Consider the following 16,392-nt stretch of genomic DNA (forward strand, 5'->3'; position numbering starts at 1 on the left):
GGACGGTCAATCCGAGAGAACAATCCAGACGTTAGAAGACTTGTTAAGGACGTGCGTACTCGATCACATGGGCGTTTGGGATGAAGTCCTGCCGTTAGTAGAGTTCACCTACAACAACAGCTTCCAGTCAAGCATTGGAATGGCTCCCTTTGAAGCACTTTATGGACGCAAATGCCGCACACCACTTTGCTGGTTTAAAGAAGGAGAGAACGTATTAACAGGACCGGAGCTCGTTCAACAAACGACTGAGAAGGTAAAGTTAATTCAAGAAAGATTGAAGACGTCCAGAAGCAGGCAGAAGTCATACGCAGATAAGAGGAGACGGCCCTCAGAGTTCAAAGCTGGCAATCATGTATTTCTCAGATTAAATCCAACTACTGGAGTAGGACGAGCGTTGAGGTCAAAGAAGTTGTCTCCCAAGTTCGTGGGGCCATATCAGATTTTGAGAAGGATTGGACCTGTTGCATACGAGCTAGCCTTGCCTCCACAATTGTCCAACCTTCATCCAGTATTTCACGTGTCTCAACTCAGAAAATACGTATCTGATCCTTCACACATATTGGAGCTTGAGGACGTTCGTCTTCGTCAAGACCGAACGCTGGAGATGAAGCCGATTCGCATTGAAGACGAACGCACTAGGTTACATAAAGGGAAGGACGTTCGGTTGGTGAAGGTAGTGTGGGACGACAAGACTGGCGATTCCACTTGGGAAGTTGAAGATGCCATGAAGGACTTATACCCTAATCTATTCCCTGGTAAGTCTTCAATTTTCGAGGACGAAAATTTTTTTTTAGTTAGGCGGATTGTCACGCCCCATTAATTACTCTGCTGAGTCACCACTGTGCTTCCATTAATGCACCGTGACACGCACACCCTTCCATTAAAACGCACTCACGTTCACCCTGCATGCATGCTGACAAGTGTCACTTTGGAACGATCCAAATAGTTAGTGGGATCCAAGTGGCAGCACACGGCTGGACGATCGTCCTGCCTGGGAAGAGAAAATTGATTTCTGGAAAACTCTTCCCCTTCTCTGAACACTTCATCTTCTTCCCCAAACTCTTGCTTCCAAATTCTCTGCCTTCTCTCTAGATACCTTTCTTCTTCTCTCTTCTGTAACTCATCATTCTGCACTCTGATCACGTTTCAGAGCCGTAAGGACGATCACTGCACCAAGAGCTCCAGATTAAACCGAACCATTTCCAGTTCTGGTAAGTTCACTTGGACGTTCGTTTATGGAATCTCTGCAAACTTTGATCCAACTGCATGCATGGGCGTGAACTCAGTTCTTTCGTCTTCTTTTTGTAACTTTTAGTGGAAGAATTTAAGAGGAACATTGATAATAGAAAGTCACCTTGGACAAGTAGAAACCACTCATCTTAGAACGCGCACTACAATCCGGGTAAGGGAAGCTTATTCGATTTAATTCATGTGATGTTTGTAATGCATGTGTGTTATGTGATGCTTGAAAATATGATTCTTGAAAATGGACTTTGAAGATACGAATCTGACTCTGAGATGATATGTGAAAGTGATATATGTGTGTACTGGAAATTGTATGCTGGTGTGTATGAATGTTATGTATATTGCATGCGATATGATTTTGATATTTGATGTTAGCATATGATTGTGATTCAAAGATTGGGAAGTATGGAAAATACTGCGATATGATTAATTGAATGACTGTAAGTTATACTGAAAAATGAGTTACTGTAAAAGAAGATTTTATATGAAAAGTATATGAGATTGAATGTTCGTTATCGATACGGTCATTGACCGTTCGGTATTTGTAGTAAATTCTGGAAGTAGTCGGATCCTTTCATTTGGAAAGGACTCCCTTTGAGGACGAACGCCCTCCTAAATAGTTTTACGTTTGAGCATTTGGCCAGACGTGCACTTCGTGAGTGTTGCGTGAGAATTGAGAAGCTTGAAAATCTACCTTTGGACACTTAGTCAAATTGTTAAAGCATAAACTCTAAGTATTTCATCATATATAAATCCCAAACTTCAATGATTTTAAATCAGTAAATAGTTGTGACCCAAAAAACGTACGTCCTAAGTGGCGCTCGGTCTTAGACCGAACGCTCGTCCTAAAAGTGTAAATGATAAGTAGCGCTCGGTCTGATACCGAACGTTCGTCCCAATGAGTATGTGATAAAGAACGCTCGGTCATATACCGAACGTTCGTTACTTCTTTAATTATCAACGAACGGTAATAGCGTTCGTCCTGAATTGAAATAGCGTTCGTCCATAAATCTAAACAGCGTTCGTCCAATAGTGCTATTGACGTTCGTCCAAGTCCTCAGTGACGTTCGTCCAAAATTCATTAAAAGTTTATTTTCGCGCTCGGTCATTGACTGGCGGTTTGTCTCCTGAAATAAATCTTGTTCAGTTTGTTTATCTAAACAACCTGTGATTTTATCTATCCATTGGATTTGCTCAAGTATTACCGAACTTAGATTTTTATAAGTATTATTTGGATCGTGCTAGAATCAGTTCATTTAACTGATTCGAAGGAGTCTTTATTGGTCTAGCTCTTGACGTTCGTCCTCGTTATGAAGGGGAGTGAACGTTCGTTCTTTTAAGAGAGTGGAACACAGAATGAAAATGTATTTAAGAGGAAGAATTAAGATGTGCGAACACTATGAGAAATGAAATTGTGAGTGTGGATTTTGAACGAGCGTTCCAGGGAGGAACGACTCTTGGTTGGAAATTGAGATTTGTAAAGTATGAATGTGGTAAGCTTAGCTGGCGGTTCATCCTGATATTCCGTGAGTGTTCGTTCTCAAGTAGAGAGGAACATGTCATGCGTGGGAATGGCAGGAGGTCTTAGTCCATAACTGTAACTTGGACAGAATGGACTAACCTCAGGTGGCAGCTGATGAGTATTCCAGCTCTTCCACCTGGGTGCACGGACGTCGTAGCTACACAGAATTCATACAAGTCCGGACGGTCGGTCTAGTATCAGGATTTTAATTGAGTTAATGTATGGCTTGAATGCATGTGATCTGAATAAATTGATATGTTTGATATGTATAAACTGTATGTTGACTTGAATTAAATTCAATAAGCTTACCCTTGCAATTCCATTGTGTTGTCTTGTCTATGTATATCCGTCTTGTAAAATGCAATGATCATCCGTGTGGATGTGAGCAGAGGGAGATGCTTCTCTGGAGCAAACGCTTGAAGAAGGATTCCTTGCTGAAGAAAATCTGGTCGAAGTTGAAGTGAAGGCCGAACAGTGAGCGTTCGGTTCTAGTTAGTGTATTTAGAGTAGCGAGGGGCTGTGAGCGAGCGCTCTTTTGTTGATTGTAAATAGTTGGACGTGCGGTCATTATTTTGTACACCGTTCGTCCTTACCATTTTGTAAACGCTCGTTAATTTATATATGAAAGGCCGTTCGGCCATTTGTTTAAATCTGTTTCCTTTACTTTTAAAACTGTTTTGGATTATTAATACGTGTAATTATTCTAAGTATATAGTTGATGACTGTATAATTTTGGGATGTTACAAGGTGAATACGTGACATACTATTCTTGTTCTAAAAATGTAGACTGAGATTAAACCTTTACTATAATCTCCCTGTTTTTCAAAATACTACTGTATACACTATCAAATCAATGCAGATAACAGCTATATAAGATAGCTATATAAGATAAGTGTAAAAGAAAATACAAAACCATCAAAATAATTTTATATCCAATTGCTTAATTATCTTGATTAAGTCAATTAACAAAATTTTTGTAATTTTACGATAAAAAAAACAAAAAGAGAATATTCAATACAATATATTAGAGTTGTTTGATATCTATATATATAGCACCATACACTAAAAAAAATTGTATTAAATATGGAGATTATTACCGTCATTTTTTTGTGTGTATGGCGGGTCTGCACATCATAGATCCTACCGCTACAAAATATAATATGACAATCTTGTGAGAATGGCTGCAACACCCACCATTTAATGTATTTGAAAATTGTCAATAAAAACTGTTAAAACTCTCATAATTTTTTTATTTAAAGCAATTTCAAAGCAAAGTGTGGCACCAAAAAACGCCATTAATTATTTATACTATACTGATGTATGATATAACGTTTTCAACGGTTGTAATTTCAATGTGAAATTCTTTTAGCCATTTTATAATATCTTAATTTAATAAATATGTTTTTCAACAAAAATTAGAATAACTACTAAGAAATAACACAATACACAAATTGTTCACAAATATTTACATTCATAATTCATATTAAAAGTTCATATTATCCAACACATCAACCAAAAATTTACATGTTCAAAACAAAACCTCTAAAAATTCTTACATTATTATAGCATATTTTCCTAAATTTCTCTACTTGTTTCTAAGTAGTCTTGTCTCTCTTGCTTGATTTCCTTACATTCTTTTAAAAATGAAGCACCATTTCTAACATCCGGTACTATATATATATATATATATATATATATATATATATATATATATATATATATATATATATATATATATATATATATATATATATATATATATATATATATATATATATATATATATATATATATATATATATATATTAGATTTGTTTCGTTTAGCTATCTGCCAATGCTTAACAAACTCTTATCATAAACACATTTTTAACCATCGTAGTGAAGAAATCACAACTAAAAAAAACAATGGAAAAAAATTAGAAGTAATTCCTGTACAGAGTAAATGCTATATCTTACTCTTCGTGTGATGGAAGGCTAGATTAGATGTAGTTTCATATTGTAATACTATGCTTACTATGCTTACTATAAGAAAAACAGATATTATCAACAATCAAAATCTGTTGGAAATATCAAAAATTCATCAATAACAATTTTTTTCAGATGAATTTTTAATTGGCTAAAATTTGTCGTTAATAGTATAGTCGGTAATTTCTAAAGTAAAAATTTATCTGTAAATATCGTGATTTAGTTTATATTCTTCCTCTTCCTCCTTCTTTTTTTTTCTTTTAGCTTTCCCAACTGAGAAAAATCAACACATTACAAACGAAAGAGGTAGTCCATCTTAAATCTAACTAAATCTTTCATTACAAACTCTGATAAAAATTTAGGGAAAAACTTATTAGAGTTCATGTCAATCCAATCATCAGCGATGGTAGTGGAGGCTTCTTTTTCCTAAGCAGCACAATAATGGCGCTTTTGTAGCAGAGGTGCCCTTGTCGCAATGGTTGACCAATGTAGTGCTCGCGGTGTCTCTTTGGCATGCAATCTGGTTCATTGTTATTGGTGGAGGAGAGAATGTTCTCCGTTGCGGTGAGTTGCATTTTCAAGAGTCGAAGTGGGTTTGGCTCGTAGTGTATATCTTTGGTAATGATGGTTTTGAGAGTCGCGATGGCCTCTGTTGCGTCTCATTCATGGCGAGCTGGTAGTGGTTTCCCTCGATGGCTCGCAGGAGAGGGAGAAGGGGAGAGGGTTGGTTTTGATTTTCTATTCTAGTTTGTGACTATTGGTGGTGATCTCACAAAGTAATATATAAAGAAGAACAATCCAAGAAAAAAAAAAGAAGTTTTGAGAAAAATGAAAAAGAGATACAAGGTGAAAAAAGAGAGAGTAAATGAAGAAATACATTCAAGAATGATCTACTTTACTTCACCTCAATGTATATATAGTATGATGCTCTTCAAATCAAAGATATGATGAAGACATGAAAAGTTGAAGAAGAAAGGAAAAGAAACAATAGATGAGAAAGAAAGATAAAGAGCACATACAAAAGAGATCATAACATTTCAATTCTTATCTATCTTAACTCTTACATCGTTTGTTGATCTTCAACTAAAAAGAAAATGATGAAAGCAAACTTGAGCAAGAAAAGATATTAAGAAGAAGTTATCATCAGATCTCACTGTCTACTACACTTCCATACCTACAACATCAAAAGTTCTTCAAATGAAGAAAAAAGTAAAAGCTGAAAAAGAGAGAAGAAAAGAAGAAATATGCAAGCCCTTATCTATCTTAACTCTTACATCGTTTGATGATCTTCAACTAAAAAGAAAATGATGAAAGCAAGCTTGAGCAAGAAAAGATATTAAGAAGAAGTTATCATCAGATCTCACTATCTACTACACTTCCATACCTACAACATCTAAAGTTCTTGAAATGAAGAAAAAAATAAAAGCTGAAAAAGAGAGAAGAAAAGAAGAAATATGCAAGCATCAGAAATATGGCCACACCACTATGCTTTAAGAATACACCATTTGATGCCTTTCAAGCTCAAAGGAATCGAGACAGTGGCCACTAACTTGGGTACATTGGGCGCTACTTTTGAATCACCGAGAACACTCAAATAAGTGGGTTTTAGGGGGTTTCTAATGATGGCGGTGCCATCTTGTTTCTATTATAGGTCATCTGGGAAAAATAGGATTCTGGCTTCATTAACTGTTAGATTGAACTAAAATTTTGATAGTAGGTCCTAGACACATGAATTGTTATTTTGATCGATGAGATCTTTGATTTGTTATATGTAGCTATAAAAGTTGGTCTCTTATGTTTATCATTGATAAATACATATTAATGCCTTTGTTTACCCTTTAATCTTGGATTCTTAATTGAATTTTTTTACTTTAAAAGAATATTTTAATTAGGATTTGTTATAGTTGATTTATTATTAAACATGTGATAAAAATACATGTTAAAAATAGTTTTTTAATTGCTAAAATGTTCTTTGGATATTTAAGGTTTGTTAGTGTAGTTGCAGCTAAGTTGAGCTCATGAAGGTATAGAAATAAATTGGTTAAAATTTTATGACATCTTAAGGATAAATCCAAGAATAGAAAATAATCAAAATTACAAGAACTCAAGCTAAGCATTGCATAAAGAAGGGAAAAAAATATATTTAAAAAGTGATGAAATTTGGCTAAGCCAAGAATAGGAACGAACAACAAAAATTGGACCGTGAGGTTTTCTCTATTTTTTCCATAAAAAGAGCTTTGATGATAAATGTTTATGATAAAAGATAATTTAAGGAAATATATCTTTAGATATTTTAAATAATTACTTTATTTAACTATATTAGTAAATATCAAAAGATAATATTTGTCAAATCTTTTTGAATCTAGCCAAGATCTTCTCAAATATTTTTAGATCTCCACACTAATCAAATTTATCTTCAAGATATTAGATTATTTAAAATATAATTGAAGGATATTACATAATCAAAAAGAAAATTACAACAACAGAAAAGCCTACAACAAAGCCTAATTCGTTTTTTTATATATAAAGATACTTACGAAAACACATTAGGAGAGCTTAGAAACGTTTTTGGGGACCTAATTTCATCCTCTTCACCATCTTTCACGTCCTTAACCCTCTCTTCTTCTATTTTTGTTATTTTTTCATTTCAAGGAGTGTTAAGTTTTAGGCGTTGATTCTACTATAATTTCTTAACTAGATTCTGAGGTTAGATGAATAAATTTGTTTGTTCCTTTAATTATTATTCTGATTTATTTTTATATATGTCTTTTATTTTTTTAATGAAGTGAAAATAATGATTTTTACATTGTAGCAAAGTAGCATGGTATTAAATCTACATAACATATTCATCATAAAAGTCTAAAGGTTTTTAATTTTAATTGGAAATCTATTTTGATTAATTTTATTTTAGAAACTTTTACGTGATTGAATAAGTTTTTTTATTAATTGAGGATGTACTTTAAAGATAAAAACTTTAATAAGATTTAATCAAGAATGTAACGTAATTAATTAACTTTTTCTTTTATATAAAAGGTAAAAAAAATAAAAATAATTAAATATAATAATATTTAAGTAAAATATATTTTTATTAAATTTATTTATAAAATTCTTATTTTTAATTTATAACGTATTTTATTTAACCATAAAAAAATGACAATAAATTAATTAAAATATTAATTAATTTAAAAATATAAGATAATAATTAATTGTATAATATTTTTTAGATAATTAATTGCAGAAGAATATATAGAAAATAATTAATTATGTCAATAATCAATTCCATTATAATTTAACACCCCCTCACCCTTTTTATTTCCATATTCCCTCTTTCATTTATTAACAAAACTACTTCCGATTACACGATACAAGCTACCCTGTGCAATGCACCATTTTCCTCCTGTCTAACCTTATCCCTTGAGTTATCCGAAGCCATCATGGCGTCACTGCTCCTAGCATCACCTCCTCCACTCTCCACTCAATTGCACACTTCCACCTCTCACCTTTCATTCTCTCACTCCCAAACTCTCTTCTCACCACTCTCCACGCCCTTCCCTTCCCTCTCAGCCTCTGCAAGCTCCACGCTCTCCCCAACCCCTTCTGGTACTTTCTGCAACACTGAATCCGTTTTCTTAACGACTTTTCTTAATTATGGACGAATTCTAACACCCCATTTCCCAATTTTATGTCTTTTGTTATCTCCCAGTGTACTGTGGCAGAGGAGACAGGAAAACTGCAAAGGGAAAGCGCTTCGCCCATTCGTTTGGAAATGTAAACTTATGCTCCCATTTTCTTTTTTCTTCAATTTCTTTTTTAGATTTTGGTTTTAATGTTAAGCATTTCGTGGTTCTAATATTGTGAATGGGATTGGGGGCTTATTATTAGGCAAGGCCAAAGGACAAGAAGAAGGGTAGAGGGCCACCGAGGATTTATGCTCCACCGGTACCTTCCAAGAAAGACAGGTTCGAAGATAATGAGGTGGTGAAGATTGAAATTGACGAGTCCCTCTTTTCTGGCTGATTTTATTGGGGAATTGTAATTTTTGGGACATTCATGGTTTAGTTGTTGATATCTGATTCCATTGTGACATACACAGTTTGGATTTGGGTAATGTTACATCAGTTTTTGTATTCATATCCTTGACGTAACTCTTTTATTTCTCTCGTTTTTCTGCACTATTTATGAATGACCTTGCTTTAGAGTTTTGGACATGGGAATTGGAAAGACTTGTAAATAGTTATTTAAAAAAATAAAAATAAAGGGTTATTCTTTTCTTAGGATTTGTGCTTCACTGGACTGTTTATATCCTCTCATTGATGACTAAGTAATGGTTTCTGGCAACGTTAAAGAAAAGTATTCGATGTTAGCAGAATGAGAGATGGGAAAAGGGAAGCACTATGGGAAAAGTTGTGTTTCACTAGATTCAGCCTTGCCACAAGAATGCACACCGGTTTTGATCAACCCAGGTCATAAGCTTGATAGTGTTTTTGTATATTAGCTTCAAAAGAAAGGCAGATTCATCTTCATTGGTTTTAGTGGTGTTGCTCTTCTTACTGTTATTCGCTGTGCTAGATATTCTTACAAGTAAAAGGTTTAAGGAAACTTTTCCGTTTTATTTTCGTTATACATGGAATACTTTGGACATGTCGTATTAAATCTAATGGTTTGTTGCTTCTGAAGATCAAAGGAACAGACCAAGCAGACTAAAGCACCACAAGGTTGTATGTCTCTTCTTGCTTGTTATCTTCATCTGCTTCTTTTGAATCATTCTCCTCAGTGTATGGAATCAAAAGTTTGTTTCTATTGATTTAAAGAGAAAACATATCGCTTATGAGATTAATTGACATGGAGCATTCTAGCTTGGCAAACCATTGAGTGTTATACTGGATCGACTATAATAATTAATCTCATATCTCAGTGGCATTATGATTCAGAACATGAATTCCCGGATCCTTGGCAGTTATCAAGCAGACTCAACCCATTGTCAAGAAATGATAGAGAAAGCGGGTATGCCTCGAAGTTCAGATATATATGGCTGGAAATTTTGTCATTTAGATTGTTAAAATAACAGTTAGCCAAATTGAATAGAAAAAAGATTTCAGGAGATTGCCAGGATTTATTTAGTCAAATATGTGGAAAATCTATATTCATACAGGTGCTACCTACTGGTATGTGTTTTTAGAAAATCTCTTCACTTGATTGTCTTGGTCTGTAACAGGTTAACTGTGTACCTAAGAAAGGTATTTATTTATGGTTGCAGATGACACAATAATTTGATACAACTCTATCAATGAAGCTTCCTTCAATTGTCAATCTGATACTACGTTTGTTCCATAGATGAATCCATAAGTCTTCTTCCCACTGAGCTGAAGCAGTTTAGCTTCTACCCATCTTGATTCACTCTGATTTTTTGGTTTTGTAAAGAACCCAATTATCTTGTTCCAGTCTACTGCATAAAAGGCCTTTGGAGGAAAAATTGTAAACTTGACGCGTCTTTTCCTCAGCCTCTTAATTACTCTTGAAACAAGGTAGGGACCGTTATGCCCCACATTTGTTTCCATCAAAAGTCAGAGCAAATTCATTGATGAATCTATGCAGAAGAGGATGTCTCATAAAAAAATCGGAACTGCATTATTTAATCTGGTCCAGTGCTTAGAACCCAAACTCGTGCTTGTGCACCAACAGAATTCCTTAACCCTGCTAGGGGTTTCATAATTATAAAGTCTGTATCTATGTAGATACCACCATATTTATAGAGAATTGCAAGTCTATCAGACTAGATAGATTCTGAGGTAAGGAAATCTCACCAGGATCCTTTTTACCCTTTAGCTCATGAATCCAAGTTTCAGCTGGAGTCCTCTTGACCAAAAATGAAAAGTATGGGGCCATTGCTTGCACTTTGAACTCACGATCATGCAGCGGTTTCATGATCTTGTAGCCGTGTCTGGTGTCCAGAGTTCTCGATAGAATTACCAGACATGCCTTTTTGGATGGCTCCTGAAAATACTTTCCATTGACAGTAATTCTCTCCTTCCAAAAACTTGCAGGTGAAATCCAAGTCATGAAAAACTGGGCCTCGCATTCGCGTCCGAAAAATCCCAAAACTCGAGCATGAAACGGTTGGGTCAAGTTGTTTGACTTGAGGATCTTGAAGTGATGCAGCTGTTCTCGAAACCATGCTTTTCTTTCTTCTTCTGTAGCATTCAATGGGGCAACTGGAGTATAGTGGTTGCGCCTCTCAGCTTCATCCTTCTTTTCTTGAATGAAACGAAAATTTATGTGAACAAGTGTTGAGCTTGTTGTTTTTGTTGTTCCGTTATTGTGAAATTCCAACTTCTCTCGAGCTTCTGTGTTAGATGCAGAGTGTACGGAATCATGGTAGGTAACACCATTTGCATATATGAGAAAAACTATGGCAGAGGAAGTGATTAGAGAAAGACATATAGCGTTTACTCTTGTGTTTACTCTACCCTCTGTTACAGCAATATATGATAAAATAACAGTGCAAAAATTAACCTAAACATGATATATAAACATTATAATAACATCCAGATCAACATCACTACAGGGGAAACAAAAAATAATAATAAAGTGTGTACTTCCAGCTGTTACAACTTTAAAATCCAAACACAACATTGTTTTTCTAAACATTGACTTACTCAAAACTTGATATTGTGTTTTCTTAATTTGCCCACAAGAATTAAGAAAAATGAACATAATTTGATAGTTTTATCGTTAAGATAATAAATCTAATTTAGTAGGACTTTAGTCCACAGATATATTTTATGTCATTAGATTCATGAATTAAAAACACATTTGCATTAGTAAAACATGACATTTAACTTTGCCTCCATATTATATGATAAACATGTTTGTATTTTTGAACTTTCCAGTTTTTCAACCCATGAATATTTTGTATATTAAATGTGGTATTTCCGAGTTAAAGGTAAATTTTTCTTCATTTGGGATGGATGGACATTGACTATGCTATTAGGAAGGAAAAACCACTTGTTATTACTGAGACCAACACTCCAAATGAAATTAAACTTTATGAAAAATAGGAGATGTCTAATCGTCTTTATGTGACTTTCATAAAAACCAACATTTCTGTTGGTGTACGAGGTTCTATTGATAAACATAACAAAGTCAAGGATTTATTAAAGGCTATTGATGAACAATTTACAACATCTGATAAATCCCTTGCCAACACCCTTATAATGCAATTTTCATCCATAATGCTCATTGGAATTAGAGGAGTGCATGATCATATCATGTGCATAAGAGATATACTGGCTCAACTGAAAGCCTTGGAGGTCACCATGTGAGATTCTTTTATAGTACATTATATTTTGTGCACCTTGCCTCAATAGTATGCCCCTTTAAGATCACTTATAATACACATCATGATAAGTGGTCTATTAATGAATTGTTGACCATGTGTGTTCAAGAAGAGGAAAGGTTATTATTCTTTCCAGAAGTAGTCAAGTTCACCTTCTCCCCTTCTTCCAACAATAACCTTTCTTATTCTTGAACATACATGGTCAACAATTTATTAATAGACCACTTATCCTTTTGTGTATTATAAGAGATCTTAAAGCGTGCATACTGTTGTGGTAATGTGCACAAAATATAATGTACTATGAAAGAATCTGACATGGTGACCTCTAAAGCTTTCAGTTGAGCCACTATATGCCTTATGTGCATGATATGATCACACACTTCTCTAATCCCAATGAGCTTCATGGATGAAAATTGCATTATAAGGATGTTGGCAAGGGATTTATCACATGTTGTAAATTGTTCATCAATTAATAAAACCTTGACTTTGTTATGCTGATCAATATAACCTCGTATACTAGCAAAAATGTTGGTCTTTATGAAAGTCACAAAAAGACAATTAAACATCTCCCATTTTTCATAAAGTTTAACTTCGTATATAGTGTTGGTCTCGATAATAACAGGTGGTTCTTCCTTCCTAATAAGATTTTCAATGTCCATCCATCCCAAATTGAAAAAGAATTATCTCCTTCCAAATTTTATAATTACCATCCTTTAACTCGGGAATACTACATTTAATATCAGAAATATTCATAGGTTGAAAAATTACAAAGCTTAAAAATACATGTTTATCTTAAAATATTGAAACAAAATTAAATGTCATGTCTTACCAATACAAACATGTTTTTAATTCATGAATCTAGTGACATAAAACCTACATGTGGACTAAAGTCCTAGTCAATTAGATTCATTATCTTAATGATAAAACTATCAAATTATGTACATTTTTTTAATTACTATAGGTAAATTAAAAAATATAATTTAATATTTTATCCTAATTAATTATATAAATATGATAAAATTTATGTGAGTAGATCTTATCATACTAGATAAAATTATTTACTTGTTTCTCATCTAACAAGACTTTATATATTTTTAACTAATTCAATATGTTGTGATTACTCTTTAATTTATTAAAATTATATTACTACTAAAACATTAATAATATATAAATATTTACATAAAATTCATAATATACAAATAAAATAATAATAGTGCATATTTTAATTTGCACGTATCACAACAAAAATATACATACAAATAATATCAATAATATATACATAATTAATAATCCAAAACATTTAAACATATATCATATAATTATTTAATATTCTATGTTTTGAAAACCAAAAGGTTACGTATTTAATTTTACATATTGCAATAAGTATTCATATAAAAAATTGCATTATGAGACTCTTCTGTTAGTCATGACCCGTGCATATATAAAATCCAACAATTAATATTCTTATGAATATATACACGCATATGTCACAGCTCCTTGGCCAATGGCGCAAGTCACGTTTAATAATTAATTGTCTTTTACTAAGCCTACATTTTTGCAGAGGGAGGGAGGTGAAGAATTTTCCTAATCCCAACTATTAACATGAAGACACGTCAAGAAAAGTAACAAAGCTGCTACAGGTCAGACCCAAAAACTGAAACGCAAAAACTTGGCAGAACCCTTTTTATATTATCAAACAAATGAAGAAAAGAAAAGGATTTTTCAAACGATAAAAATCCTGAGACGTGAGAGAGAAAAGCGAAGTGTTCATCATCTTCAAACTTTAGAGGGGTCATCTAGATCCAGAATGACTATCCGACTTATTTTTCTTCACTTTTAAATGATAAAAGTTTCGTTTAATATTACAAGAAAATTGTAATCAGGATTTAAATACATTATAATATTCTTTTGGATTAAATGAGTCAAAACAACAAAGTTCATAAATCTAAAAAATCCAAAGCAACGAAAACAATAAAATATGCAAGGCAAAGGAATAAAGAGGAATAAACAGTGGTTCTGATATCAAATGAAAAAAACAACAGTGTAAATATTCACCTAAACATGCTGTATAAACATAATAATATATCCAGATCAATACAATCGAAGAAAAAAAGAATGAGTATGTACCTCATACCATTGCAGCTATAAAATCCAAACACAGTTTTGTTTTTTTAAATCTTGATTCACTCAAAACTCGATGATGTGTTTTCTGAATATAAAAATAGGTTTAGTGATCAAAACTGAGAGTAACATATTTTTTTTTTATAAAGTATGACAATGGAATTCAAAATGAATAGACTTAACGTTGAAATAAAAATTAGTAACTGCTTCATAATCTTTATACAGTTGAAAAAATGAAAAATAACATCTTAACAACCACAATATGTTTCTTAAAAATAGGAAGTGAAAATGTTATAATATTTTAAATATTGCTAACAATATAAACAAACAAATCCATAACATTTTTTTATATAGAGATATTTTTTGTGATTATATATTTTTATTGATTAATTAATACGATAAAGTTTATATTTTTATGAAGTTTAGTATATGTAATTAGGTCTTACAAAATAAATATTTTTATTTTCATCCCTAAGAAAATTCCTTATATTTTTTCCATCAAAACTTTACAAATTTATTTTAGTTTATAAAACGATTTAATTTTGATTTTGGTCCGGGAAAAGAGTTTTCATTAGATTTAATTTCCCCCAAATTTGAAATTTTTACTATTGCTTCAAGGAAATTCCTCATAATTTTACATTTTAAAATATATTTTATGCTTATACCTTACCAAACAGTATTTATATAATACTAAGTGGTGGTTGTGATGAAAAATTATAATTGTTTATTCAATAATTTTATAATAGATAATTTTTTTTTCAAAATCATATTCTTAAATTGAAATTTTCACATAGATTATACATATATAATTTTATATCAATATAAAATGATTTAATACTGACATTATATAAATACAAGCTAACATAATAACACGCATAGACAACTTCAATTTTGGTTTTCAAAATTTATCATTAGATTGAAAGTATCTTTCATATACTTTTATATATATATATATATATATATATATATATATATATATATATTAAAATAAAGTTGTCACAAAAATTAGTTCAAAATAATAATAAAAAACAAAACAACAATTGTAGGTGAAAGAAAAACAACCTAAGAAAGAGATGACGACGACAACATATATCACTACTCATCTACTCACACTAGTAAAGGGTAAGCTAATGTGTAAAGGATTTTTTATAAACAAACATAGAAATAATCATCTTACATCACTCATTCATAAAACAATATCATCACATATAATGACTCATTATAGACTCAATTATCTGGATAAAGTGTTGATGTGAAATCGCGGGGGGTTGTCCACTTGTGGTGGCCTCTACTGCTCTATAGAGTCATTGCCAATTGGTTTCAACCTACCTGACACAAAGTTAGTTTGTTAACATATTTGACATGGTAAAACCCCTAAATTAGGACCTACTACACTTCTCACCACATACCCCATTCTACTCTACTTGAGTTTAAATGATTATTAGAGCGATAGGATAACCTCCAATGTTTGGACTTTCACATCAATGTGTATACTAATGAAACACCACCATAAAATATCCCCAAGAGATTCATGGAATTATGCAAACACATATACCATGCTTATAACCAATAATAAACTCATCATCATCACAATATCAAACATGAATACCTATCATAAACTCATAAACATGGAATAAGAAATTTCAAACATGTATACTAACGATTAGAAATGTCGTTGAACGCTAGGCTTTTTGCAGAAGGTGACACTCAACAAAAGTTCTGGCCTTTAACGCTAAACTTCTCGCAAAAAGTCTTGCTCAATGACATACTCTTACTACTTAGTGTCCTAGAAAAAAATTCTTCAGACCTATAGTGAAAGATTGTGCTTAACAATACCCTACTACCGCTTAATGCCAAAGTATTCACATTTTACTACGTTCAATGGTGCAAAACTAATGCTCAACAGTCTGAAGCTAAAATGCTCCTAAACCTACACAATGAATTCGCACGACTATTAGCTTGCTACTCAGATATCAACAAATAAAAATTCTGAGATTTGTGGAAAAAGGAACCTGATCAAATTGGTATTCCCAATTTAGTATTTTGGTTAAAAACAACTTTCAGTATCAGGGAATATATAGAAATAACATAGGAAGAAAACATATGACTTAGAACCAAAATCACCAACACAGAAAACCTTAGGAAAACACTTAGGTTTTTAGGTAAAAGAAAAACAACCAAGTCAAAACACTCAGACGCAATG

The 16,392-nt window shown here is 32.5% G+C and overlaps 2 protein-coding genes and 1 pseudogene across 4 annotated transcripts; 2 read left to right on the forward strand and 1 right to left on the reverse strand.

The window, feature by feature from the left end:
• Window positions 1-8,067: 8,067 nt before the first annotated feature.
• Window positions 8,068-8,863, forward strand: LOC108346299 (30S ribosomal protein S31, chloroplastic; the record flags this gene model as incomplete). Its single annotated transcript, XM_017585339.2, has 3 exons — window positions 8,068-8,332; window positions 8,436-8,500; window positions 8,615-8,863. Coding segments are annotated over 3 exons (465 nt in total), but the record flags the coding sequence as incomplete, so codon positions are not given.
• Window positions 8,864-8,997: 134 nt separating this feature from the next.
• LOC128194097 (uncharacterized) lies at window positions 8,998-11,170 on the forward strand. 3 transcript variants are annotated; one of them, XM_052868833.1, is made up of 4 exons: window positions 8,998-9,195; window positions 9,410-9,447; window positions 9,648-9,736; window positions 9,818-11,170. In XM_052868833.1, the coding sequence occupies exons 1-4, from the start codon at window positions 9,108-9,110 to the stop codon at window positions 9,909-9,911; spliced, it is 309 nt and encodes a 102-aa protein (XP_052724793.1). In that variant the 5' UTR covers window positions 8,998-9,107; the 3' UTR covers window positions 9,912-11,170. The 3 variants fall into 3 exon arrangements, with proteins under 3 accessions (XP_052724793.1, XP_052724794.1, XP_052724795.1); XM_052868834.1 differs by having other exon boundaries at window positions 9,832-11,170; XM_052868835.1 differs by having other exon boundaries at window positions 9,664-9,736; window positions 9,832-11,170.
• LOC108346663 (uncharacterized) lies at window positions 9,974-12,727 on the reverse strand (annotated as a pseudogene).
• Window positions 12,728-16,392: the final 3,665 nt, after the last annotated feature.

Source organism: Vigna angularis, chromosome 9 (assembly GCF_016808095.1).
Source record: "Vigna angularis cultivar LongXiaoDou No.4 chromosome 9, ASM1680809v1, whole genome shotgun sequence".
NCBI lineage: Eukaryota > Viridiplantae > Streptophyta > Magnoliopsida > Fabales > Fabaceae > Vigna > Vigna angularis.

Coding starts and splice junctions, on each gene's coding strand:
- LOC128194097 (XM_052868833.1), top strand. CDS start 9,108: ATGGGAAAAGGGAAGCACTATGGGAAAAGTTGTGTTTCACTAGATTCA. Junction 9,196..9,409: donor ACCGGTTTTGATCAACCCAG/GTCATAAGCTTG, acceptor TTGCTTCTGAAG/ATCAAAGGAACAGACCAAGC. Junction 9,737..9,817: donor AGAAATGATAGAGAAAGCGG/GTATGCCTCGAA, acceptor CAAATTGAATAG/AAAAAAGATTTCAGGAGATT.